The sequence below is a fragment of the Bipolaris maydis genome (genome assembly GCF_028858645.1).
Source record: "Bipolaris maydis strain C4 unplaced genomic scaffold PSV08scaffold_2, whole genome shotgun sequence".
NCBI lineage: Eukaryota > Fungi > Ascomycota > Dothideomycetes > Pleosporales > Pleosporaceae > Bipolaris > Bipolaris maydis.
The window spans coordinates 953466-980351 of NW_027093858.1; the positions used below are offsets into that span (position 1 = coordinate 953466).

General features: G+C 52.3%; 5 protein-coding genes across 5 annotated transcripts; 4 read left to right on the top strand and 1 right to left on the bottom strand.

Annotated features, from left to right (window-relative positions):
* Positions 1–228: 228 nt before the first annotated feature.
* PSV08DRAFT_368021 (glycoside hydrolase) lies at positions 229–5388 on the bottom strand (the record flags this gene model as incomplete). The annotated part of the gene is made up of 6 exons (XM_066093133.1): positions 229–2580; positions 2632–3183; positions 3768–3968; positions 4017–4995; positions 5042–5185; positions 5327–5388. The coding sequence occupies 6 exons, from the start codon at positions 5386–5388 to the stop codon at positions 229–231; spliced, it is 4290 nt and encodes a 1429-aa protein (XP_065949752.1).
* Positions 5389–5899: 511 nt separating this feature from the next.
* On the top strand, positions 5900–13436 carry PSV08DRAFT_407130 (DUF726-domain-containing protein). Its single transcript, XM_066093766.1, has 16 exons — positions 5900–6327; positions 6389–6677; positions 6730–7820; positions 7984–8474; positions 8530–9250; positions 11134–11381; positions 11412–11534; positions 11565–11631; positions 11662–11958; positions 11989–12015; positions 12046–12054; positions 12091–12278; positions 12312–13055; positions 13092–13101; positions 13132–13212; positions 13246–13436. The coding sequence occupies exons 1-16, from the start codon at positions 5913–5915 to the stop codon at positions 13299–13301; spliced, it is 4857 nt and encodes a 1618-aa protein (XP_065949753.1). The 5' UTR covers positions 5900–5912; the 3' UTR covers positions 13302–13436.
* Positions 13437–15554: 2118 nt separating this feature from the next.
* Positions 15555–17151, top strand: PSV08DRAFT_264363 (uncharacterized protein). The gene is made up of 2 exons (XM_014229304.1): positions 15555–16642; positions 16698–17151. The coding sequence occupies exons 1-2, from the start codon at positions 15622–15624 to the stop codon at positions 17084–17086; spliced, it is 1410 nt and encodes a 469-aa protein (XP_014084779.1). The 5' UTR covers positions 15555–15621; the 3' UTR covers positions 17087–17151.
* A 1490-nt stretch (positions 17152–18641) lies between these two features.
* On the top strand, positions 18642–25127 carry PSV08DRAFT_407131 (ADAM 8 precursor). Its single transcript, XM_066093767.1, has 7 exons — positions 18642–19032; positions 19243–20437; positions 20491–20751; positions 20806–20935; positions 20991–21265; positions 22284–24293; positions 24342–25127. Exons 1-7 carry the CDS (start codon positions 18944–18946, stop codon positions 24738–24740), a joined length of 4359 nt encoding a protein of 1452 aa, XP_065949754.1. The 5' UTR covers positions 18642–18943; the 3' UTR covers positions 24741–25127.
* A 283-nt stretch (positions 25128–25410) lies between these two features.
* On the top strand, positions 25411–26484 carry PSV08DRAFT_383919 (uncharacterized protein; the record flags this gene model as incomplete). The annotated part of the gene is made up of 2 exons (XM_014229301.2): positions 25411–25524; positions 25642–26484. Exons 1-2 carry the CDS (start codon positions 25426–25428, stop codon positions 26479–26481), a joined length of 939 nt encoding a protein of 312 aa, XP_014084776.1. The 5' UTR covers positions 25411–25425.
* Positions 26485–26886: the final 402 nt, after the last annotated feature.

The window sequence follows — 26886 nt, forward strand, 5'->3', positions numbered from 1 at the left end:
AATTCATAGAAATACAAATCTTAGAATTGAAAAAAATATGTAACTATCTAGGATATCGAAAATCTTGCTACCTCAAACCAAGCACAAGGAAATAGAAAAGGTACAAGAGAAAAAAAAGGCACACTAAAAAAAACGCCAAAAGCCTATAACCCTCATACTCCCATCCCTAGCCTATCCACCCCAACCATCTAAACAGAAAAACAACAACAACAGCAACCAAAAGTAACCTTACCACTTCCCCTTCAACGGCAAATCCCGACTCGAAAATCCGACCTGCACCCCAATCTCACCCATGGGTAGTACCCAATTCTGCCTCTTAACATCCCAATAACTCAAATCGCGTCTCGTAACCTCAAACTGAACCAGCTTGCCCTTCCCCTTCTCAAGCTGCACCTTCTCAAACCCACGCAAGACACGAACGGGGAAATCCACCGGCTCGCCCGTTTCGTGATCCTTGTAGTTTTGCGGTAGAGAAATATACAGTTGGACGACGGAAGCGCCATCTAGGGGGCCTTTGTTTTCGAGAGAGGCGGAAACGGTGAGGAGAGGAGTGTAGAGGTCCGGGTTACCGCCTGGGCCGCCACCTGCGTTGCTAAGCGGGGAGGATGGGGGTTGAGGCTGTGGGGGTTCGGACTTCTTGATGCCTTTGGTTGATTCGAGCCAAGGGTAGATGTATTGTTCTACTTTGTTGAAGCCTTTGGGGAAGAGGACTGACTCCGGGTCGGGGAGGACGGTGGAGTAGGTTGGGGGTATGAGGCCGTCTGGTCGAGGCTTGGGTAGGGGTGTTTTTGCATTCTTTTCTTCGATCATGAGAGAAGATAGCTCGAATTGTGTATATGAGAGACCATAGCCAAACTCGAATCGGGGAGTGATGTTTTGCTTATCGAAATAGCGGTAGTCGATATACAGGCCTTCGGTGAAATCTTGCTGAGGCGCAAGACCGTCAGATGGACTGGGAAGATACTTGACCTTGCTGCCTGGACCAAAGTCGTCTTCCTTCTTAGCAATGGTGTAGGGTAGACGACCAGATGGGTTGACGTCGCCAAAAAGTACATCCACAATAGCATTTCCAGACTCCGTACCTGGAAGGTGGGCAATGAGTACTGCCCTGACGTTCATAATGTCGATGAAATCCTCTAGAATGACGGATCCAACCGTGTGAATGACGACAACGACATCACCCATACCTTCTCCACAGTCTTTAGCAACGTTTTTGATGAGCTCAGCACCGCCTTTTTGCAGATTGAGATCGTTTCTGTCGCCTCGAATATTTCCGTAGTGCTCGTATCCTTCTCCCGAGTCGGCATTTGCGAAGACGATGCAAAGGTCTTGATCCTGGAGAATCTCCTTTTGGTTGGGGAGCTTGTTCTCCAACCAGTCCGTCACGTATACGGTCTCATTGTCAAATGCCTGTCTGATGGCAGATACGGGCTCAACCAGATACGAAAAGTTGACGGCACCGGAGCCCCAACCTGAAGCCAAGGTCCCCTCATTGCAGCTTTGATCAGGGCAGTGGTTGATGCCATCATGAGGGAGACGTGCATCTTCACCAAAAACACCGACACGGAACTTTTTCTTGGCCTTTCCATCGGTCTTCCAACCTTTGCGTTCTAGTGGCAGCATCTTGCCATCATTTTTGACCAAGACTGTACCTTCAGCTGCAACACGACGTACCAGGTGTCCGTGGGCTTCTTTTCCCTCTCCTTGAGCGTTGACGTACTGATTTACCACACCCATTTCATGATTCGAGGGGCTGCCTTCATGCAGCTTACCGATACGGTCGTTTGTCCAGGAAGAAAAGTTTGGCCCATCATTTTCCCACTTGTCTTGGCCGACTTGGTACCAGGATGCTACGACACGAGTAACCATGTCGTCGACGCGATCAATGGGCACACTGCCGTTGAGAACTGACTTGGTGAGCTCTGAACCCCATAAGCTGTTACCCTTGGCCCATCTGAGGCCATCTCCAGGCATTGTCATATCTAAACCCGCCAGGGCGCTTGCTACACCCGAACGTTGCGCTAACCAGTCGCTCTGAACGAACCCCTGGAAACCAAGCTCGTCTTTCAAAATTCCGTTGAGCAGCTTCGAATTTTGACAGGCATAGCTGGAGTTCACCTGGTTGTATGAACACATGATAGATGTTACACCTGCTTTGACCGAGTCGGCGAATGGCCATGCATAGATTTCATGTAAGGTGCGGTCGTCGATGTTGCTGGAGATGGCATTCGGTAGTCCCCACTCCCAAGCTTGTCTGAAGTGTTCCTGTTCGTTGGCGATATAGTGCTTTGCGGTAGCCATGACGCCCTCGTCTTGGATGCCTTTGATAGTCGCGGCTGCTGCAATGCCCTGTAGCACGGGGTCTGAGCCAAATCCTTCCCAAACACGACCACCAGCAGGCATTCGGCCGAGAGGGCCCATTGCGGGACCAAGTAAAACGTTGACACCCTTCAGTCGTGCCTCCTTGCCATGTGCTTTTCCACGCAGATAGAAGAGCTCCTTGCTCCATGTCGCGCCAGTGGTGATGCCCGCAGGGAAGCCAGTAATGTTGTCAGCAAATCGAATGCCCAGAGGACCGTCCTGAGTGAAACGTTAGTGCATGTGAAGCGCTGTCTTTGAGATGGTGCATACCTGAAGACATAGACTGGGGAACTTTAACCTATCTACACGGCCAGTCTGACCCACACAAAGATCCATGCTCCACCCTGTGCCAGTGGTAATATTAACCTTCTCAGGCAATGTCATCTGCTTGACTAGCTCAGCAGCCTTCTTGTAGCTCTCCTCCCATGCCTTGTCTGTTCCGCCCTTTGGCGAGGGGTACCACGGCGGACTGCGCCCATCCTCAGGCACAGACACCTTGTATGCCCATATTCCTCCCGAAGCCAGTAGCAGAACAGTGGCGGCGATAAATACGAGCAGCCAGCAGCAGCAGCGGCCTGGTGCGCATTTGGATCTTCGTTGTTGCGTAGGGAATGGCGTCACAGCCTCGGTGTCTCGGTACGATGCCTTGCGGACCTTGAGGTCGCCAGCACTTTTCTTTCGTTTCAACCTGCTATCGAATGCGAGGGGGTCGTGTTCTTCGAGATCTTCCAGGGTCTCGTTGGACTCGGAGGAGAATCGCGTTGGGGTTTCAAGGTCATCGTCCACGGGTGCATCGAGCTTCGCGTACTTGCCGCGGCGCAACTCGTGGGCTTCGTAGGGAGCCATGTTGATGGAGAAAGCGTGTCAGTCCAAAAGGAGCAGCAGAAAAAAAAGAAGTATACGGTGTTGCACGCGGCGGGGAAGGTGAGGCTATGGCAAACAGCGCGAGCGTGAAGCCCTGGTTATATTGGAGCTAGCATTGAAGCGTGTGTATGTTTGCTGCAGCAGCAGTTGGACACGGTAATGCCACCGATGCAGATGTGAGCGAGCGGATACAATATCTGGTAGGACAATGAATAAGTGTAGAACAGAAGGCAGCGCCGTCGACGTGGTGCGAGACAGTTTCACTCGGCGTCCGGCGTGTACTGGGGCCGGCATGTCGCCCTGCCCTGACTAGCCGCCGCCGCCGTCGTCGATCCCATGGGTCCACTCCCGCCCCTCCCATGCCCAATTGCGCAACTCTATTCATTCACCAATACCAACACCAACACACGTCACTGACTGACTGCCACCTTTTCACGCAAAACCTAATGGTCAAGTGCGGCATTTACATCGTTTCTATTTTCGACTACTTTTGAATTGCTGCCCCGTATCAGGTCGCCGCTACTGACAATTTACGCGCCAACCTGGTTCAGGATACCCTGGAGGTTAATTGACTTGGGGCGCTCAATGGGCAGGCCTAATGCCCTGTCCCAAATGAGCTGTGCAAGAGGACCAAGACCACGGCTGACACCGAATGTCGCAGTGTAGTACAGAGTCTCCTTGAAGCCATAGTGGTGGAAAAGGACACCCGAGGACGAATCGACGTTGGGGTAGGGGTTCTTGGTCTACGAAAAAGTTAATCACTGCGAGTTCTCGAAACTGTGGTTTCTTACCTTTCCATGCTCAGTAAGAACGCCAGGGGCAATCTCCGAGTTCTTCTTTACGAGCTGGTAGACTGGGTCTGCCGCAATCTCAGGTCGTGCATTCGCAAAGTCCATGAGCGCCTCGAATCGCGGGTCAGGCTTCCTGAGCACAGCGTGACCATAACCGGGGATGACTCTTCCAGACTTGAGAACGCTCCAGAGGAAGTCATTGACGTCCTTTTCGCTAAAGTTGTTGCCAACTACCTTTTGCATGTCGAGGATGAAGCGCAGCACCTCCTGAGCAGCTAGGCCGTGCAGTGGGCCAGCAAGACCTTGAAGACCGGCGCTGTAGCTCAGGAAGGGATCACTGAGTGCCGAACCGACCAGATGTGTGGTGTGTGCTGAGACGTTGCCGCCCTCGTGGTCGCCGTGCAGAGCGAGGTACAACCGGAGAAGGTCTTGGAAGCCCTCGTTCTCCTTGCCAGGCTTGCCCAACATGGCTGCGAAGTTGTAGGACCAATCCTGGTTCAGATCGATCTCGTTGGGGAGCGCACCTCCACCGCGGTATGCGTTCTGGTAGATCTTGGCGGCAATGGTAGGCAGCTTTGCGAGCAGGCTAATGCAGTCGTCAAAGGTAGGCTCCCAGTAGTCCGCCTTGTTGATGCCCTTTTCGTATGCTTTGGCAAACTTGGACTCGTAGTTGAGGGCCGAGACAGCGCATGCGAATTGTGTCATGGGATGGAGATCCTTGGGGAAGTCATCCAGCATCTTCTCGACAAACTTGGGGATGCCACCCTTTTCGGCGAGCTCTCGCGAAAGCGCACGAGTCTGTGATACCGATGGAACCTCGCCAGTCAGGAGTAGCCAGAACATGGCCTCGGGAAGCATCTCAGTGCCAGAGGTTCCTTTGGGCAGCTCCTTTTGGCAGTCCTTGATCGTCTTGCCGTGGAATCGAATACCCTCGTTTGCGTCGAGAACTGATCCCTCCCAGACCATGGCCTTGAGGCCCCTTTACTGCTGTCAGTACACGCTTTTTGTTTCCTTAGGGTGCATACCTCATGCCGCCCAGCGCATTCTCGACCTTGACGTCACCAAGCTTCTTGTCGCCATGTGCCTTGACCTTCTTCAAGAGCTCTCGCTTTGCAGGGAGAACCTTTTTGAACGTCTCTTTGAGATCCGGCTCGGACGAAGATGAATAGCTACATGCTTGTACTGGAGGAAGTGATATATATCAGCATCTCAATAGGTGGAACAGAGGACCGATTGTCATACCAGCCGCAAACGGGCGTGCCTGCGTCGCTTCAATTAGTTTTTCTCACTTCCAACACTATCAATTAGACAGCTTAGAGCTTACCTTGGCCGCTCGTAGAGCTCTGGCAGCAGATCGTGCACTCAATGCCATGGCTGGTTTAGGGTGGGGTGGATGCGGGGAATGGCAGTCTGATAGTCTTCACTCAACCCAGGGACAGTGTTCTACAAACTCAATGGCAGAAACACGGCTTGACACGAAGGAGACAGAAGAAAGTTGTACGGCACCGCTCGGCAGCCGAGTCGGATTTTCCTAACACGCGCTGGGCGATGCCTGCGAGTGCGACGTACAACCCATGGACCGAGGGGCAGCTCTGAGCGGCTAGCGGTGGGCTAGTACCTCGGTTCTGGCGCCGGACATGGGGAAATGCTGGAGAAGCGTTGCCGCACACACAATCACAGTGCTCGGCTTCTCACGGCCCTGTAACGTCATTGCCTGCGCGAAGAAACAGCTTCTAGACCTCAGAAAAAGTGACAGAGCAAAAAGGGTGGTAGCCGCTGTTCCCCAATTGCCTGCAGCCCACGGATAATTTTCCGTTCCCCATCGCTTTCCCTCGACTCAAGTATACAGCAGGCTCCTGCTGGGTTGCGCCTCGCTCCAATTCACACATACTCGCCATGCTTCGTACATTACCGCGCTCTGTCGCGCGCCAGAGCCGATCATTAAGGGTAGCGAGCCCACCGCGACAACTCCTCCGTCCGCTCTCCACCACCGTGTACCGCATGTCAAGCTCCGTGCTGAAGCCCGTGGACCCCCCAGTTTCGACAGCCCTGCCAGGAGACTCTTTCCAGCTGTTGCCTGAGGCCGCAAAGGCAGGCGAGGCCGAGGATGCTCTTTTCGAGGAACAGGTACAGGCTGTGAAGGAGTGGTGGGCATCACCGCGGTACAAGGGCATCAAGCGCCCGTATTCTGCAGAGGATGTCGTGAGCAAACGCGGAACACTTCCTCAATCATATCCTAGCTCCTTGATGGCAAGGAAGCTTTTCAACTTGCTAGAAGAGCGGGCAGCAAAGGGCGAGCCAGTACATACCAGTGCGTTTACCCATGGCTATATAGATAGAACAACGGCTAATTCTGTGTCTCCAAACATTAGTGGGTGCAATTGATCCAGTTCAAATGTCCCAACAGGCCGCAAACCAAGAGGTTCTCTACGTCTCAGGATGGGCGTGCTCATCCGTCCTCACCACCACGAACGAAGTCTCTGCCGACTTTGGCGATTACCCATACAATACCGTTCCAAACCAAGTGCAGCGCTTGTTCAAGGCACAGCAACTGCACGACCGCAAAAGCTGGGACGCAAGGAGGAAAATGACACGAGAGGAAAGGGCAAAGACCCCATATCTGGACTATATGCGCCCCATCATCGCTGATGGCGATACCGGGTGAGTAGACACAGAAACGCACAAGTCTAGATAGGGCACTGACGATGTGTAGACACGGCGGTCTCTCGGCGGTCATTAAGCTTGCTAAGCTCTTTGCGGAGAATGGCGCTGCAGGAGTTCATTTCGAGGATCAATTGCATGGCGGCAAAAAGTGTGGACATCTTGCAGGCAAGGTGCTTGTCCCCGTGGGCGACCACATCAACCGCCTGGTAGCCGCACGATTCCAATGGGACATGATGGGCTGTGAAAACCTCGTCATTGCGCGTACTGACTCTGAGAGCGGCAAACTCATCTCCAGCGCTGTCGATGTACGAGACCATGAATTCATCAAGGGAGTTACAGAGGAAACAGAGCCATTGGCCGAGACTCTGCAAAACATGGAGGCGGCGGGTGCGCCAGGCAAAGAGATTGATCAGTATGAGGCGGCGTGGGTGAAGAAACACAAGCTCGTCACCTTTGATGAGGCCGTTGTTCAGCACCTCGAGAAGGAAGGCGCCTCCCAGTCCTCAATTGACGCCTATCTCGACGAAATGAAGCAGAATCCCAACTTTTCTCTCCTCAAACGCCGACAAGCGGCAGAAAAGTATACAAAGACGCCAGTCTACTTCAACTGGGACATTCCGCGCACAAGAGAAGGTTTTTACCATTTCAAGAATGGAGTCGCAGCGGCCACCAAGCGCGGCAAAGAGTATGCGCCCTACGCCGATCTCCTGTGGGTGGAGACGGGCGATCCCAACGTCCAAGAGGCAGCCAGATTTGCCGGCGAGATCCGCGCCGTTTACCCCGGCAAGAAGTTTGTGTACAACCTGTCGCCCAGCTTCAACTGGATGGGCCATGGCTTCTCTGAAGAGGCACTCAAGTCCTTTGTATGGGACTTGGCAAAGCACGGTTTTGTGTTCCAGCTCATTTCGCTGGCCGGTCTACACTCTACAGCAACAATCACATGTGAGCTGAGCAGGGCCTTCAAGGATGAGGGCATGTTGGCATATGTGAAGCTAGTACAAGCACGAGAGAAGGAATTGGGCTGTGATGTTTTGACCCATCAGAAGTGGAGCGGTGCCGGGTATATTGACGGCATCTTGGGTGCGATACAAAGCGGAAGCTCAGGCAGTAAGAGCATGGGCGAGGGAAACACAGAGACTAGTTTCTAATATGGGAAGCGCAGAGACTGAGTACTGCGAGAGAATAAAAAAAGTTAGTACATGACATAAGTGAGGTGCGATCAAATGTGTCGACTGGAGTTTCTTGACCAAAAAGGAAAAGCCGAATCTGGGGCTCTTGCCTCGGTCCAGCCATCTTTCCCGAGCACCCATCATCATCATCGCCCGTGACAACGCGCCGACCTCTCTTCGACATACACACCGAACACCTCAACACCGTGTCGCAGTCATGTCGGGAAAGCCTGGAATACCAGAATGGCAGCGTGCCTCGTCGTCTTCTACCGCTTCTACCGCTTCCACCAATGATACAACTTCCTCTCAGAAGCCAGAAGAGGAAGACGAAGCAAGCGCGCAACAACAACCACAACAACCACCCGTAGAAGCCCCCACACCAACCGAAGACGATGTCGCACAGCTAGAGGAGGAGCAGCAGGCCTCTGAGAACAGCAGTCTGTTAGAGCAGGCTGCGCGTTTCCTCGATGACCCAACAATTCGCGATGCGCCCCGGGAGAAGAAGGTGACGTTCTTGGAATCAAAGGGGGTGAGTGCCGAGGACATTGGCAGGCTGTTGGGTGAAGAAGAACCGGAGAGTAGGCTAGTCAAAGTTGAGGATGTGGGCGAGCGGGCATGGTCGACGGTGAGTACTGGCACTACACAAGAATGTCGAAGACAGGCGATGCTGACGCTTTCAGACACCCCCGAAGCCTGCGCATGTACCTGAAGACCAAATTCAGCCCCGCGAAATACCCCCAATTGTCACATACCCAGAGTTCCTCGCAAGCACTGAGAAGCCACCGCCTCTAATTACGACCGAACGCCTTGCGGCTACAGCATACATAGCAGGAGGTTTCATGGCAAGCATGTATGGATTGTCAAAATACATCATAGCGCCCATGACACATGGCCTTGCAGAGTCACGGCGCGACTTTGCATCTCATACAAACGAACAGTTGAAGGAGCTTAATGAACGGCTACGCAAATCAGTATCTGTCGATCCCGCAAGCAAAGTAAAGCCTATTGAAGACGGCGCAGACAATGTCTCTGAAGCCGACTCTGACCCTACTGAGCTCTACCACCGCGACTATGGCACCCAGACCACACCCAATCTCTCCCGCCGACCTTCTACCTCTACCGACCCACACCCGACTGTAACAGCACAGGAAAACCGCCTGAAAATCATCAAATCACACCTTCAGGAACTTGAGTCCCATCGCGCGGGCCAGGGTACATCACGAGACAGACTGAGGACAAAGATCTCGGATTTGACTACCTACCTCACAGATATGGACTATCAAAATCAGTACTACCCTGCCATGGGCCGCTATGGAGCGACATTTAATTGGACTGGAAGTTCCCAGGAGTCTAAGAATGACCAGATTGAGGTATTAAAGGGCGATATCAGGGCTGTCAAGGGTGTGTTTTTGAGTGCTAGGAATTTTCCAACTGGCGGCATGAGTGCAACGCCTATACCAACAGGGAGAGTAGGATCTTAATCTTGTCGTATGAAATTTTTAAACAATATGTATTATTGGAAGACGAACTTTTCAATGTGTTTGACGAAAGCTCTGTAACGTTCCACTTTTGTTGTGAATAATAGATTTAGAAGAGTGGTAGAGTATGCCACTTCCCACTTTCCATACTATCGATCTCTTGGTGGAGTGGGGATACTGTGGGAAAATCAGCCCCCGCCAAAACAAGTATACTATTAATGAAATGCAGCCATACGGCAAGATACAAACTCTACGCCCGCAAACTATACACTGCGTACGAAAAAAGACACGTTAAATCCACTGATTCATGATCTAGCTTCTTTTGAACGACTAAATTTCCGTAAACGGCGTTGTGAGAAGGATAAAGATGCCGATAGTTTCACGTGATCTCTCTTGCTACCATCGATAGCATGACGTAAGCTCGTTTTTGAATATATAACCAAGCCTACACACTTGACGCTCCTGTTTTTGCCCAGATCTTCAGTGGTATATGTTGGAGCCGTCTTTGCTTTATATACTCCACGACTAATACATAGCCTACGCTCAGCATCTAGGCCTGCGTTCAAATAAATTACAATGCCTCAACACTACCATATCAGTAGGGGGCCCTTAGGGTACACCACGGAGAAAAAATGTCATATGACAATCTTGCGTGGCCATACGCAATTTGTTATTGAAGTCGAGATCGTGCGGGTGAAAGGCACAAAATTAGGTGAAAAGCTCCTACAACAGCTGGAACTATGGAAGGTGGGCACCTGGAGCAGGTCCAATGATAACTTACTTTTCGACCCGATTTATCAACACTGCCTGTCTCTCATTGAAAAATTGGCACCACAAACGCTACTTCAGGATCTTAGTCTGCAAGGTCTTCTCCACTGGCCTATCTACAATTTAGAGCTTGTCCACGAAGGTGTTGATGGGGATATATGTATCAAGGGTGAAGATGAGTGTCTATACACGCCGGCCTTCTTTACTTCCCCTATGCGCACCGCCGACTTGCCTGAACTATGCAGAGATGTGCCTTCCTTCCAGGCACGCAATATCTGGATAGCGCCCATTGTGGACGAGGGAAAGACACTTGATTCAATCCAAGGAAGAGTTGTGATGGCGGAGGGAGTTCCCCTGTATTTCAAACCGCGGGTTGAGATGCGTGAACCAGACTTCGAGCGTGAGCTCTGTACTTTGTGGCGTATCTACAAAGCCGGTCTGACAACTCGGTTCCGAGTTCCTAGACTGCACGGCATCGTGGTGTCAGGGGAAACAACAATCGGCCTGCTGATGACCCTGGTAACTTCATCCGAGATAGGGACCCACCTGCGAAGCCCTGGTCTTCAGGAACGGCACGAGTTGCACAGAAAGTGGGAGGAGCAGCTTACTGCCATTATACAGGGGTTGCACGCCCACGATATTGTGTGGGGAGATGTTCATCCTATGAACGTTGTTATTGATGAGGGAATGAATGCTTGGGCTGTTGATTTTGGTGGGATGAACAATGTAGAGTTTGTGGACGACGACAAACGCGAGACTACGGAGGGTGACTGGCAGGGTATAACAAGAATCTTCAAGGAATGGTTGCCGAATCTGCAGAGACAGAGTTAACTTGGTATTAAACTGTTGTTTCCCATAGCCTAACCAGAAGAAACAAGTGGCCTGCAGTATGGTGACGAGCGGCTTCTTGCCCCCACTGTTCTTACTTGACGTCATACCCAAAACAGCAGTAGCTGCCACCCCACTCACCTCAATGTAGATCCTACACACCCACACTTCACCAAACCCGCGTGTTGATCGGACCCGTGAAAATGGCAGGTTGGGCGTCCAAATTATCGTCGTTGGGACATTCAAAGTCCGAGGACAAGGATGAAACATCCCTCACAACGCTTCTCGATGCGGAACAATGCGCCGAGTTGACTTTTCTGATAGCTACCATTACAGCTTCGATGCGAAAGTCTCTAGTCAAGACCTTTACTGCCAAAGAATTTCCGATTGACGAGAAGACCGCAAAGTCGGAAGAAGAAGCTCTGAGAGATGCGCCTTCCGACCTCGATAATGTCGACGTCGAGAAAGAAGACAAGATAAAAAAAGAGAGACAGAAGCGCGAGGAGGAGGCTAAAAAGGAGCTTGCAAAACCGGAGGTGCAGGAACTAAAGAGGGAGATGCTGAGATACTTTGACGATTGGCGTGGCCAAGTTGTCAGCAGAGTCGGCGAGGTGATCAACTCAAAAGACAAGGCCAGGAAGCAAGCCCAAGAAGTGGAGAGCCAGCAAACCGAAACAATAACCAGCAAATCAGAGGCTGGCCTGACTAGTATCGAGAAGCTCGACGATAAGGAGGAAGATGAGGAGAAGATGTTCAAATCCTTGTACCCTCCTGTTCCCACCAATCTTACTCAACTAGAAGAGAGCAAACGTGCTCTTGTCCTACACTCGCTGGTACTTATCTTGTTGAGCCTGGAACATTATTCTGCGCACTCTCGCGTTCTGATCCTCTACCTCACAAGCTCGCTTGGGCTGGGTAGGGACGTCCTGAAGAAAGATGAGGAAACTGTTGCGCAAGGCCTGTTGGAGGCGGCATCCCAACAGCTCAATACAGATGAAGAGACCAAAAAAGCAGCTGAATCCTCGCAAAAGGCTCGTCGATGGAAAGTTGGACTAGCAGGGGTAGCTGGCGCTGCACTTATCGGCGTCACTGGTGGCCTCGCCGCTCCTCTCCTCGCAGCAGGGATCGGAAGTGTGATGGGTGGAGTTGGCCTTGGAGCTACTGCAGCAGCAGGCTATCTGGGCACACTGGCTGGCTCATCTGTTCTTGTGGGCGGCCTTTTTGGTGCTTATGGTGCGAAAATGACCGGGAAAGCCATGGATGAGTACGCACGAGAAGTCGAGGACTTTGCGTTCATTCCAATCCACCGTACACAAGACCCCAAGAAACAAGACAACGAGTCTCGACGTCTCAGAGTAGCCATTGCCATATCTGGTTGGCTTCGCAAGCCCGAGGAGGTCAGCCAGCCATGGCGTTATATCAGCAAAGGGACAGAAGGCTTCGCGTTACGATGGGAACTTGAGGCGCTTCTTAAGCTCGGGCACAGCCTCGAGACGTTTATCACAAGTGCAGCATGGGGCTACGCGAAGAAGAAGATCATTGAACAAACCGTTTTCGCTGCAATGACAGCTGCGTTGTGGCCTCTTGGCCTGCTCAAAATCGCAACCTTGTTGGACAACCCATTTTCTGTGGCCAAGTACCGGGCTGAGAAAGCAGGAGAAGTCCTCGCAGACGCTCTCATCAACAAAGTCCAAGGCGAACGACCAGTCACTTTAGTAGGATACTCTCTCGGTGCCCGCCTTATATTTTCCTGCCTACAAAAGCTTGCCGACCGTAAAGCCTTTGGTCTCATTGAAAATGTGGTCCTTGTTGGTGCTCCTTGCCCTTCCGACGCTGAAGACTGGCGCCGCATCCGTTCTGTAGTCAGCGGGCGTTGCGTTAATGTCTTCTCTAAAAACGACTACATCCTTGGCTTCCTGTATCGCACTTCTTCCGTTCAACTCGGTGTTGCCGGGCTCCAGCCCGTTGTTGGTGTACACGGTGTACAGAACGTAGAAGTGTCCGAACTGGTGGACGGCCATCTCCAATATCGCTTCATCACAGGTTCGATTCTACGCAAGATAGGATTCGAGGATGTTGATATCGAAGAAGTAGAGCGCGCTGAAGCTGACCTACATAAAGAAACTAAAAAGGTTGAAGAAGAGCGCCGCAAGAACGAAGGTGAAAAGGGAGAAGGAGGTGAGGATGAAGAGGAGTTGAAGAAGCAAGCGGAAAAGAAGCAGGAGGAGAGCCTTTTGGCGGTCATGCAGCAGAAGACGAGAAATATGGATATTGGTGGCTTTGTGAAGGGTTGGTCTGGCAAGGCGGCTCCTGAGACAGCAGCGAAGCAACAATCGGGCGACTACAAGGATGAAGACAAGAGGAAGCATACTGAGTAGATGGGTAGGATTTGTGGGGTTATTTAGATATCACACGAATAAAGCGAGTTTGATTGTGCAGATAGTCCGTAGGTAATGACAACTGCTCCAAAGATCTCAAGACCCCTAGTCCATCACGAAATTCATCCCTCCCCCCCTCCCCCCTCTCTCATTAACAAAAGAGCACAAGAACGACCCCCCAAAACATCCTAATCGTCAACAAGTTGTTCAACCATGCGAAACATCAGTCCAATCCACTCTTTCTCTCCATCCAATCACTACACCTTCTCCCCTTGTTCCTCAGACGACGAAGGCGCCTCTCTAAGCTAAGCCCATGCTTCTTCAATCTCTCGAAGTCGGCGATACAACAATGCTTCATTCTTGCCTAACCACTTTTCGTCAGCACCAGCTCCCTCCAAACCCCTACCACCCCCCAATTACAATATAATAAGAGTTGGAAGATAAAAGAAAAATGTCAAAACCAGAAACAGGAGTTTTAGAGGTAGATTGTTTTACGAGCATATATGTGAGTGAGAATAGTTTCATGGCCAGCAGTGCGAAGGCGAGAAAGAAGAGCATGAGGAGGAAGAGGTCGATGAAGAGGAGGGCAAGGAGATCTTCGGGGTCAAAGGGCTTGTTTTGTTTTGTCGAGGAGTTTGGAGTCTGTCATTTTCTTTTGTGAGTCTGAAGTGAGATGGATGCGGTACTCTGGCGCGGTTGTTTTGGATTGTTTCTATTTATGTCTTGTGAAGGGAATTCAGAGAGTATTTATAGATGTGTATTTATTGAGGATGCGTGTGCGTGTATATGTGGAGATGGGTTGGTAATGGTTTTTTTTGGTCGGTAAATAGGTAGCGTGAAGTTCAACTAGAGATGTACATGTAGTGTTTGGTTCTTGGGAGATTGTACTTGTAAGTTTGGATGCTTGTTGAGCCAATGCATAGGGTTTGAGTGTAATCAAAGAGGCGTTGGCAATAGTAGTTGTTGATATCATGTACTGTGAAGACATTATGAGCTCATATTACAGTGCTATACTTGCGTTAGCAGGACGAGAAAGCCCTACGCAGTTCTACGTACGAAAATCTCAAAAGACGACCACCTGTTGTTGGTATCTACACGTTGTTCTTTGCTAACCACTGCTGTGTGGTGCTTAGTTGGTTGAGCAGATGTCGTTGTAAGCTGGCTGTCACTCTTGTCTAATGGGTAACGGGCTGCTCGGAACCAGACATTGCGACATGGCCAATGAAAATCTCAGATGCACGTGTGTAAGCAGAAGAATCGTGATCTGTTCTATAGAGAAAGGGTTATGACACTTGTGTTGGTTCAGAAAACTTGTGCATGATGACACGGTGCGTAATACTAAGCACAAGTACAAAATAGGGTCAAGTCCTTACTACGATTTCACAATCCGTCTAGGGCGTGATAAATTGTTCCGATAGGTTCATAGGTTTCACTATCTCGGCCAAACTCTATTACAGCTAATACGTCACCCCGAGTCATTTTTCATTTAAAAAGACAGATGCAGTGGCTTCGCTGTGCTATTTATAGTAGACCTGGCTAGTGCCTACGTTTCTGCAAGGCGCAGGAAAAACAAAGAGCGCAGGATGCCCTTTGTGTAACGGTTTGGTAAGACTTTGAGGATAGCAGCGAGTGGGAAAAACACGAGGGCAGGTCTGTATTTGTAGCGCTATTAGACTTGTGAGTGCAACGTATGCATCTTGCACGAGCTGAGATGGCTGTACTAGTAGTAGTAGCAGTGGAGCTGACTGAAGGTTTCCCCAAACGCAAAGAGGGCGCTAGACTACATTGAGTTTAACTTCAGATAACACCAGATAACCCAAACACCCCTCTTGATCAATATTCTCTATCGGTGATTCGATGTGTGATACCAAGTCCGGTAAGTATGCTGTCCGCAATCACGCTTACAGAGGCTGTGCAGACAGGGCGGCGTAGCCATGTTTATACCGCGTTCAGAAAAGGCCCCCAACCCCACATTACTAGCGCAACATTGAACTCCAGCTCGTCGTATTAACACTGGTCATGTGTGGTCAAACTCGATGGGGCCATCAGCACTATACCGGTAAAGCGTTCGCATTTTGCGGCATTGTCAGTCGTGAAAGCCGTGGAACAGTAAGCAATAAAGAGTTCCAGGTGGATGGGTCAGTCTCCGCTTGCCGCTGGATCATGCGAGGCTGAGCTGGATGCCTCATACCAGGCATGGTAAGTCTTATTGTCAGCTCGCCTCGGTTCGGAAGATTTTACGTCTCCTCTTGATTTTTTTTCTCCATATTCTTTTTATTTTTTGTTACTCCCTCCACTATCTATTGTGGACTTCGTGGAGATGGTACTTCGAAAAGTTCGGAGCCTCGACAATGTACCGGGACCTCATCCACATGGTCGAGAGGCAGCTCCTCAAGAATGCGATGGACAAAACGATATACCTGGATGTAATTTGGGTATAGCAGGAGGAGCGGCATTGAAACCCGACACACCTGAGGTGTTGCCGAGGACTACTGATGACCCTGCACTTGCAGTTGAAACCAATGGCCTTGGAGGAAGCAACCCAACAACTATACAAACTTCCGACATCATAACATCTACGATATATCCAAGTCAAAGTGTAGATCCTACTCTATCGACAACTGTAGTCAGCTCAGAGCCAAGCTTGGTGACAGCAGGAAGTGTGGAAGGACCAGCACACGATAACAGCGGACTCACGACAGGAGAAGTAGTGGGCATCGCAGTCGGGACTCTATTTATAGGTGCAGGACTCGCATTTATTGCTGCATTCTTCCTTTTCAAGCGACGGAAAAGGCAGCAGAATGGCAACATTGGTGAAAGGGGATACCAGGGTTATGGAGATTCGGTGCCTGAGTTTACCATGGTTCAAAAGAGCGTTGGCAGCTTAGGAGACATGCATAGCCCTTACGTACAGGTGCCTCAGACACCAATGCTAGCTCGACGACCCATTCCACCCGCGATCCCAGCTCCGGTAAATATGGATCACACAACACATACGGATATGGCTGGTTTCTTGCCGCCTGTTGCACGAGACAGCGAGGTGTGTGATAGGGTATCCGCGCTGTTTGAGAAGATGCATGAGCATGTAGAGCGAAACTATCGCGACATTCATGCCAGCATCACACCGAGCATGGAATCTGGGATTGCTAGTTTTGGAGCAAAGGGCGTCAATATGACGGAAATGTTGCAAGAGTGCTCGAACCCGACTACTGCGCTCAAGCATGCACTCGTGTCGTATGTAATGGCCATAACGAGTTCGAAAAAGGATGAAGAACACACGGGGACATTATTCCCCGAAGAACTTGGTAGTATAAAGTCGGAGAGGCACAGCAGCAGCTCCGGTACGTCATGTTTATCCTCGAGTCTCTCGGCGACTATCACTAACACTTGACATAGACCCAGGCGTGGCGGCAGCAGCCTCTTTACTGAAACGAACCTCGGTGTACCTTTACACCAGTACATCTGGTACACCCGAGTCGGCTCAATCGTGGGCGATTCAATCCAGCGCTCGCGAAGCTGCTGAACACTTTTCCATGACGTTTTTCCCTTGGGCCAATCCCACATGTAGTGACCAGCAAAAAGACGAAGACCTTACATCTATTATTATAGAAGCACGAGAGATAAGCATATGGTTGTTTGGACAGCCATATGTATATGAGTTTGAATGGGGCGGAGCTGGTAGAAGAGGAGTACTTGTTAGTCCAGGACTGGTAAGGCGCACACACGCAACTGGCGATGATGAGCAGGAAACGAGGGTAGTGGAAGGCGCAGTTGTGGGTATGTAGACTAAACATATGGATCCCATTACGCTCCATTGCCAATGCTTCTCCTTTGACCTGGAACGGTGTACGAGATCACGTTGACTACCGCCAAGTGAAGATACTTGAGACAGTTCTGCAGGGTTTCGCGTATACAACTCGGTACCGCCAATGCTGGGCCCCTGTCTCTCATTGGCTACTCAAGGTATACAGTCCTGCGCGCCTAGACACCGGCAAACGTCAGCCAATGCTGTGTAGTAGTGACTAGAATGGAGCGCCAGTCGCTATGACGACGGATGTATGGATGCCTCGATGCGTAGACGTTGGCACCAGGATTTGTATGTTTTGCCGCACGCCCAACCATACTGTGAGATGGCGTAGGTGTAATATATTGCCATGCGCTCCTACGAGCAATCGGCCAATTCGAGCCGAGTGGGCGGCGACGAATACGAGCCTCGATGAATTGCTCACACGTGTGGTGAAAGCTTAGCCCACACTACTCCTACTGCACATGGCGAAGTTTTTTTTTGGTCGCAATAGACGCCAAACATGTGTCGGTTGAAGCAGTCTCCACCCAAGAGAACAGTTGGCATAAGCGCCCATAGGCACGACTGGGCGTGGAGCATGTAAGAATTGCCGGCACCTTTTGCCTCGGGAAATGGCTGGTCCCTTCCCCACGTCCGAAGGGGCGCAAAGGCTGATGCCTGTCGCATCGCATGCTCGAGCCCCGTTTGTTCAGGGAGGTACATGCGATCAGCTCCACAAGCTGCCATTTTCAAATGCGGTACTTTTGTTCTAGCTGCATTGCAAGCGGGCACTCTTATACCACGATCCTTTTTTACAAGAGTAAACTCGGCCTCTCTCAAGCCGAGCTGCGTATCTATTATCCGGTCACGCTCCAGACAAAAGTACCACCAAGTACGCTAAGCCGCGCTCGTGGCACTAAAAAAGCGACCAATGAGATGTGTTCCAAAAGTATGCATCTATAGCGACATGTATCTCTTGTAATGTGAGTCCGCGGGCGGGCGGTCTACCCGGAGATGCCCTGCTCTTACGAGCCGCATATCGGGCCCTCGAAAGAAAGCTCCCTGCACCCGAGGGATGGCATGTCAGGATACCCATCTACGCAATGGTGAATACGGCACGGGCCTGGTGGCCCAGTGGAAGAGATTCAGAACAGACAAGAGGGCGAGATCGGCACGAGGAAATGGTCTGACTGGGTGGTAGGGTTACAGGCGCACTGGACTAGTAATCCGGAGCAACGGAGGCGGCACCAGGCGTGGCTGCTGCTATCCGCATTGGTTCATGGTGCCCACCAAAGGAGGGTGGGCCCAGCCAAAGACAAGCATTGGGTTCTTCGTCATATTCCATGTCCCCGCGCGAGTGGGCACACGCGAGGGGTACAGCAGCACCTGAGGTAGCCGTGGGAAAAAGGTAGGTAGGTCTTCATAAGTCGAGCCGTTCGCCCATCGGCTACGTCCTGTTGTAAACAACCCTTTCTTCCCTTCTTGTCGGTAACCCACTCCAGCTGCCTCATTCGTAGACAGGCCGACTACAAAGAGACGCGCGCAGCCAGCTCCACTTTGCTTTGCGAGCTCGGTTTCCGGAAGATTCAGCAAGCAGCTTCAATTGGGGGCCCCCTGCCGCAGGTCATCGCACATATTCGCCGACCCCTTTACCCGGTATTGAGACATATACTACATATATCTGTTGGAGCCTACACGTTCCCACTCTCGCCCGCGGCTCGTAAACCCTCCTTTGTGACGCTCTAGAGCATCCTCGTCGCGAAATTGCAGCGCGCCGAAGCTGGGCTCCTCTTGTTCCCCTCCCCCCACCCTCGCCCAAAGGTCACATTCCCGTCTGCAAGGAAAAAAAAAAGACACCATGTCCGAAGGAAACGTCAAGCCGCCGGCGCCAGTCGTGGCTGAGGCCCATGAGGTCGACACCTTCCACGTCCCCAAGGCGTTTTTCGAGTGAGTGCAACATTTACTTGGTCGTTACATCATGTACCAAGACAATGACAGCTGCGGCGTTCAACCCAAGCTCCAAAGCTCACGAGGTGGGCGGGGTGACCCCGCGGCGCCGAGCGTTTGGCCGAATGGAGGCGCGCGCAATTGTCCTGTTGTGTGAATGAGAGCAATTGAAACAGCAGCTGACAAGTGTCATTATTTTGTCGTGAACAGCAAGCATCCGCATTCGAAGCCGCACCTTGCAAACCTGGAGGAATACCAGAAGCTGTACAAGGAGTCGATTACCAACCCAAAGGTCTTCTGGGGCAGGCTAGCACGCGAGCTGCTCACGTGGGAGCGCGACTTTGAGACGGTACACTCGGGCGGCTTTGAGCACGGCGACAATGCGTGGTTCGTAGAGGGCAGGCTGAATGCCAGCTACAACTGTGTGGACCGCCATGCCTTCAAGGACCCCAACAAGCCCGCCATCATCTACGAGGCTGATGACGAGGGCGATGGACGCATCATCACATACGGAGAACTGCTCCGCCAGGTCTCCAAGCTAGCCTTTACACTCAAGGAGATGGGTGTACGAAAAGGCGACACTGTCGCTCTCTACCTGCCTATGATTCCCGAGGCAGTCATTTCCTTCTTGGCATGCACACGTATTGGTGCCATCCACTCTGTCGTGTTTGCTGGCTTTTCGTCTGATTCCCTGCGCGACCGTATCAACGATGCCGAGTGCAAGGTTGTCATCACCACCGACGAGGGCAAGCGCGGTGGCAAGACCATCAGCACCAAGAAGATTGTCGACGATGCTCTCAAGCAATGCCCCGGCATCACCCACTGCTTGGTTTACAAGCGCACCGGCGCCGAAGTGCCCTGGACAAAGGGCCGGGACTGGTGGTGGCACGAAGAGGTGGACAAGTGGCCCAGCTACATTGCACCAGAGCCAATGAACTCGGAAGACCCCCTTTTCTTGCTCTACACATCTGGTTCTACTGGCAAGCCCAAGGGTGTCATGCACACAACGGGTGGCTACCTTCTCGGAGCTGCGGCGACTGGAAAGTACGTCTTTGATATTCACGACAACGACGTCTTCTTCTGCGGTGGTGATGTAGGCTGGATCACGGGCCACACATATGTCGTATATGCGCCTTTGCTACTGGGTGTAGCCACTGTTGTTTTCGAGGGCACGCCTGCTTATCCCAACTTCTCACGGTACTGGGACATTGTTGCCAAGCATAATGTCACCCAGTTCTATGTTGCGCCGACCGCGCTGCGGCTGCTCAAGCGTGCGGGTGACGAGCACGTCAAGCATGACATGAAGAAACTCAGAGTGCTTGGTTCTGTCGGTGAGCCGATTGCGGCTGAGGTGTGGAAGTGGTACTTTGAGGTTGTTGGCAAGGAGGAGGCGCATGTTGTTGACGTGAGTTTTGATCCAGTATATATCCGGGGGATGATGTGCTGATTGTTTGACAGACCTATTGGCAAACCGAGACTGGCTCTCACGTCATTACGCCACTGGGAGGTATCACGCCCACCAAGCCCGGATCAGCATCTCTCCCATTCTTTGGAATTGAGCCTGCGATTATTGACCCGGTCTCGGGCGAGGAGATCCACGGCAACGACGTTGAGGGTGTATTAGCCTTCAAGCAGCCATGGCCCAGCATGGCACGCACAGTCTGGGGAGCACACCGGCGGTACATGGAGACATATCTGACGGTCTACAGGGGCTACTACGTGAGTCTAAGAAAAAAAAATGCCGAGTATTCTAACATGGGCTAACGAGGGCAGTTCACTGGGGACGGTGCGGGACGAGACCACGAGGGCTACTACTGGATCCGGGGACGCGTCGACGACGTTGTCAATGTATCGGGACACCGGCTGTCTACAGCAGAAATTGAAGCTGCGCTTATTGAGCACCGTAAGCTGCAGCGTAGAGACAGGGTGGTACATGCACGTGGCTAACGATCACGCAGATCAAGTGGCTGAGGCGGCAGTTGTGGGGATCCATGACGAGTTGACAGGCCAAGCCGTCAACGCGTTTGTGGCGCTCAAGGACGGTGCCGAGACTAGTGATCAGGTTAAGAAGGATTTGGTGATGCAAGTGCGCAAGTCGATTGGGCCGTTTGCCGCACCAAAGGCGATTTTTGTAGTGCCGGACCTGCCCAAGACACGATCGGGCAAGATTATGCGTCGCATCATGCGCAAGATCTTGGCTGGAGAGGAGGACCAGCTGGGCGACATCACAACGGTAAGTCTAGACAGGATGCGGCCAAGCATTTTTGCATGGTGATGACGAGGACGCGTATTGTTGTGGCAAGCGGGCTAATCATGTGGGACAGCTCTCGGATCCGTCGATAGTCGACAAGATCATCGACATTGTGCACCAGGCGAAGAAGAAATAGCCGGCTCGACTTGGCAAGGGCTGCCAGAGGCCTGTCAGTGGTTGAGAGGGCAACAGTTGGGAGTTCAGTGGGGAAGTCGGCAGAGGGCGGCCAACCAGCGAGCAGGGTGGCCAAGGGTGGGTGTGCAAGTGGGATAGCGGCGGAGCACAAAGTAGGCTAGTTGGTATTGGTATAGGGCAAGATGGGCCGAGGGCAGGCGTTTCCATGGTGAGACGGGTGCGGTATGCGCGGGGAGAGGGACAGGAAAGGTGCTGTTTGGGCGGTTGTGCCATGTCTCAGGTATGCGTGCATGCATGTCGAGTCCTTAGTCGGTAATCATGTACTATGGATGTGAGCAATACGCAGCATGTTTTGGTGGTCCACCGCCAGCCTGACAGGCCGCCGGAGCACGCTGGCGCTGCGTGGCCGACAGACAGGAAAGGGGGGAGGGTCCTCGGCGGCATGTCAACCAGCGTTGTCGTTGTGCACAAGGTTCAGCCGCATAGCCGCATGCCCGCGTATAGAGGGACGAGCATCGCTGCCATCAGTACTTACATAGTTTCATCCGTGTCGCGCCCAGGCCCCCTCTGCTTCCGGCTGCCGGCTGCCAAGACGGTGGCTGGCAGGGGGCTGTGCACAGCGATTACGACTCTCCGCTGTCCGCCGAGCCTTCGTTTTGCTCAGTAATAGCCCTTTTGCCTCGTTGCGAGTGTTTGTCCATAGCCCATCGTCGCTTTTTTGCCCACCCATGTCTCTCGCTGCGTTGTCCTGATATCCGCCCTGCTCCTCTTTGTTGTTTATCCTCCCCTTTTGCGCCCCTCGCCCACCTCCTGAACGGAGAGCACCGCCACCCGAGCGAGAATGCGCCTCTTTGGCAGTCTCCAGGCTGCCCTCGTCATCGGCCTCGCCACGGTCGCTTCCGCTGCCTCGCGCGCCCGCGAGCCGCTGCAGAGAATTGCCCTCGTCAAAAATGCAGACATCCTCACACAGACACATCGGGTGACCGCCGTGTCCTCGTTCGACCTTGCCTTCGACGTGTCGGGCCAGCGCATCCGCCTGAGCCTCGAGCCTAACCACGACCTGTTTGTGGACGGCGGACGCATCACACACCTCAACGCAGACGGCTCAATAGCAAGGTCCGAACCGATTGATCGGTTGCAACACAAAGTTTACAAGGGCAGGGCGTGGCTGAAGAGGGGTAACCGATGGGACAATGTCGGTTGGGCGCGCATTGGCTTACGCGAGGACGGTCTGGAACCGCTGTTCGAAGGCACTTTTTCTATCAACCACGACCACCACCATGTCAAGATGGCTTCGAGCTACAAGGCCACGCGCATGGCCGAAGATCCCGATGTCGATTTGCGTCCCAAGGAGTTCATGGTTGTGTTCCGCGACTCGGACATGGGAAAGGGCAGGAATTCGGATGAGAACATGGAACTCAAGAAGCGATCAAAGGAAGTTGGATGTCCGTCCGACGACCTTAGTTTCAACACGCAGGAAGACCACCCTGTCTTTGCCAGCATGCGCGCGCGAGACGAGTCGTCGGCCATGTCGCCATCTCTCATCACCGCCATGTTCAAGCGACAGGATGACCTACAGCCCGGAGGCAATGGTGCGGGTGTTGATCTCTCGTCCACCATTGGCAAGACTGCCGGCTGCCCCAGTACCCGCAAGGTTGCGCTTGTCGGCGTAGCTGCCGACTGCACCTATGTAACGTCTTTTAACGGAGACAAGAACAAGACGCAATCCAACATCATCGCCGCAATGAACTCTGCTTCGGAGGTTTTTGAGAGCTCCTTTAACATTTCACTTGGTGTCGCCAATCTCCTCATCACGGAACCCGACTGCCCGACACAGCAACAACAAGCCACGCCCTGGAACCAGGCCTGCAGTAACAGCATCACCATTCAAGACCGTCTGAACGAGTTCTCCAAGTGGAGAGGGCAGCAAAGTGACAACTACTCTCACTGGACCCTTTTGTCAACCTGCAACACTGGATCCGCCGTCGGACTCGCCTGGCTCGGACAAGCTTGCACAGCAGGCTCTCAAGACAACAGCGGACAAGCTGGCGAGACAGTTGCCGGCGCCAACGTAGTCATCAGGACCGACAACGAATGGGAAGTCATTGCCCACGAAACAGGCCATACCTACGGTGCCGTACACGACTGCACATCACAAACATGCGCCAACCAAGATGTTGTCAATGCGCAACAATGTTGTCCCTTTACTCAGAGCTCTTGCGACGCAAATGGTGGTTTCATCATGAATCCCTCGACAAAGGACGGTATTTCACGCTTCTCCCCTTGCACTATTGGCAATATTTGCTCAGCGCTTGGCCGTAATAGCGTCAAATCTCAATGTCTCACCAACAACCGCGATGTCACCCTGCTATCTGGACCAACCTGCGGCAATGGTATTGTCGAAGGCGACGAGGAGTGTGATTGCGGTGGCGTTTCAGGCTGCAAGGACAATGCTTGCTGCAACCCGCAAACTTGCAAGTTCATCAACAACGCCGTGTGCGACGATTCCAACGAAGACTGTTGCCGCAACTGCCAGTTCGCCTCAGCCAGCACAGTCTGCCGCGCTTCAGTCGGCACGTGCGATCCCGAGGAGACGTGCACTGGAACTTCACCCTACTGCCCCGAGGACAAGACAAAGCCCGATGGTACCGACTGCGGCAATGGCCTCACCTGTGCCTCTGGCCAATGCACAAGCAGAGACATGCAGTGTAAGACTATCATGGGAAGCTACACCCAAGGAAACGATACCTATGCTTGTGACAACAGCAACTGCATGCTCAGCTGTGCGAGCCCAGAGTTTGGTGCCAGATGTTATGGACTACAACAAAACTTCCTGGATGGCACCAGCTGTACAGGAGGAGGCACATGTCAAAACGTATGTCAAGTCATTTATTTGTTTTCTTCAATCACTAACAGTCTCTAGGGTGTTTGCCAAGGCGGCTCTGTCGGCAAAGAAATAACTACCTGGATTCAACGCAATCTCTCCCTCGTCATTGGCATTGCTGCAGGAGTTGGTGGTGCACTTCTCCTATGCATTTTCTGCTGCTGCTTGCGCTCCTACCGTCGCCGATCAAGACTCAAGAAGTACGCCGCTGCTCGACCACCCCCGATGCCCTACCAGAGCAACCAGCATGGCAGCCAGAGCAGAAGGCACAGGAACGACCCTATCGCCCAACCACAAATGACTCAATATAATAACAGTCGCAACCAATATCCACCAAGTGGACCGCAACCAGGCCATTGGACACCGAATGGGAATGCAACCGACGGAAATGTTCCAATGCCACCGCCAGTACATCGGAGCAGTGTGCGCTATGCATAAAGGCTTCTAATACCGAAGCACTGTTTTTTTTTGTTCTTTTACATTTCTTTGCATCTAACGACAAATATCTACGGTCATTTAAAACCAGCGGGTATATAAGCTGGGTTGGGAATTTCAACAAGCATCATTATCGGCGTTTCTTTTGTCTCGGGCAACTTTCTGGGAGCGGCACATCCCCCCCACCGGTTTTAGGTTTTGATTACAGGGAGAAAGGAAGAGTGAAGAAGGCGGATTTTGCATATAAGAGGTCACATATATAGCGAAATGTTGATATCGAGGACTTTGTGTAAATGCATATTTTACCGTTTGAGAAGCGCACATCAGTGTTATTCTTGGTGTCTAGGCAAATCAAGGACCACCAGTTACAGAAGCAATTTCGGGTTTTATGCAGCTAAGTAATGTCCGAGCCCCACTGGTTTTTTCTTATTTCGAAGTGCCGTAGATTGTGGACCCTTGATTATCACTAGACGTCATGGCTCCAAGTTGTATGTCCAGATGACAAATGCTATTTCTTTTCAGAGAAGCAACAACAACCATCAAGCGCGTATCAAAGTAGAAATCGACGGTGGAAAAAAAAGGTGATTTCCAAAAGAAGGACAAGGAAAAGAGAAAAGGAAGAGAGCGAGGACATTTGTATAATACTGAGAAGACATTGTCGAATTTTGTAAATAGCAACTACACCAACATGCTGGCTCTAACAAGTGCCACTGGAAAGTTGGGCGGCGCAGTCCTCAACGCTATTCTCGAGCATAAACTCATTGACCCAAAGGAGCTTGTCGTCTGTGTAAGTCTCTCTCTCTCTTCTCATCCCCTCGCTCCAAAGGACCCATCTACTATATCTCTTTCTCTATCTTCTAGACTTAACCTACCTAACTAACACTTTTCTCTTTTTCTAAAACAGACTTCTACTTCGCCCTCCTCCCACCGCCTCTCGCACCTCCACGCCCACTCCCTCACAATCCGACACGCAGACTTCTCCGACCCAGCCTCACTCGGCACCGCATACGCCGGCTGCACACGCCTCTTCCTCGTCTCCACACCCGCAATCGCCATGGACTACGACTCCGCACCGCTCTGGACCGGCCGCGAAGCGCACCACCGGGCCGCCATCGACGCCGCCGTCGCCGCGGGCGTCACGCACATTTACTACACGTCTCTCGCGTTTGCGCGGCCGTCATGCGCGGCCGTCATGCGCGCACATGTCCGCACCGAGGCGTATCTCGAAGACCTGCAGCAGCGCGGGGTTGTGGGTACGACGGTGATGCGCGAGGGGCTGTACAGCGAGAGTTGGCCGCTGTATCTTGGGTATTACTTTGGGCTTGGCGCGGAGAAGAGGACCGAGGTGGTGGTGGCTGGGGACGGCGAGGTCAGTTGGACGGCGATTGCGGATTTGGGGTTTGCGACGGCAAAGGTGCTGGCGGGGGAGCCGCAGAGGTGGGTGGGCAAGACGTTTTATTTGTGTCAGAGGGTGAGGAGGTCGTTGGGGGATGTGGCAAGGGTGGTGGGAGAGGTTAGGGGCGAGGAGGTGGGGTTGAAGGTTGTGGCGAGGAGAGAGTTTGAGTTGTATTATGTGCGGGAGATGGGCATGGAGAGGGCGGCCGTCGAGTGGTGGAGTAGCACGTATGAAGCGCTGGAGCGGGGGGAGTGTGCGGTTGAGGATGGGACGCTTGAGGGGTTGTTGAGCGAGGCCGGGAGGACGCCGGTACCGGTTGAGGTTACGATTCGAGAGATGATGAAGTGAGGGTTGCTTTGGTGCTTGGTTGCCTACTCCTCCTCCTCCTCCTCCTCCTCCTCCTCCTCCTCCTCTGTGGGAATATTTTTCAGTGCCCGACGAAACAGTCGAATTCATCCCGGTGTAGTACCCGTGCTGGATCCCAACTTGCGAAACACAGCATCTGAGATATGTACCGGCAAAAGCGGCGTCGCTTGCTTTCCTGCTGCTCTTCTATGCTTCGGGTTGCCATGGCTTCTTCTTCCTCTTCTCCCCACTGTTTTACCTGGACCTTCCCCTTTTCAATCACGCCTCTCTTTCTCTCTCCTCTCGTACTTTGACACAACTTGTATCTCACTCTTTATCACCCGTTCTATCTTCTCTCAGCCTCCCTCCCCCTTTCCTCAAACCCTGTCTCAGTCGTTTATAACCCTA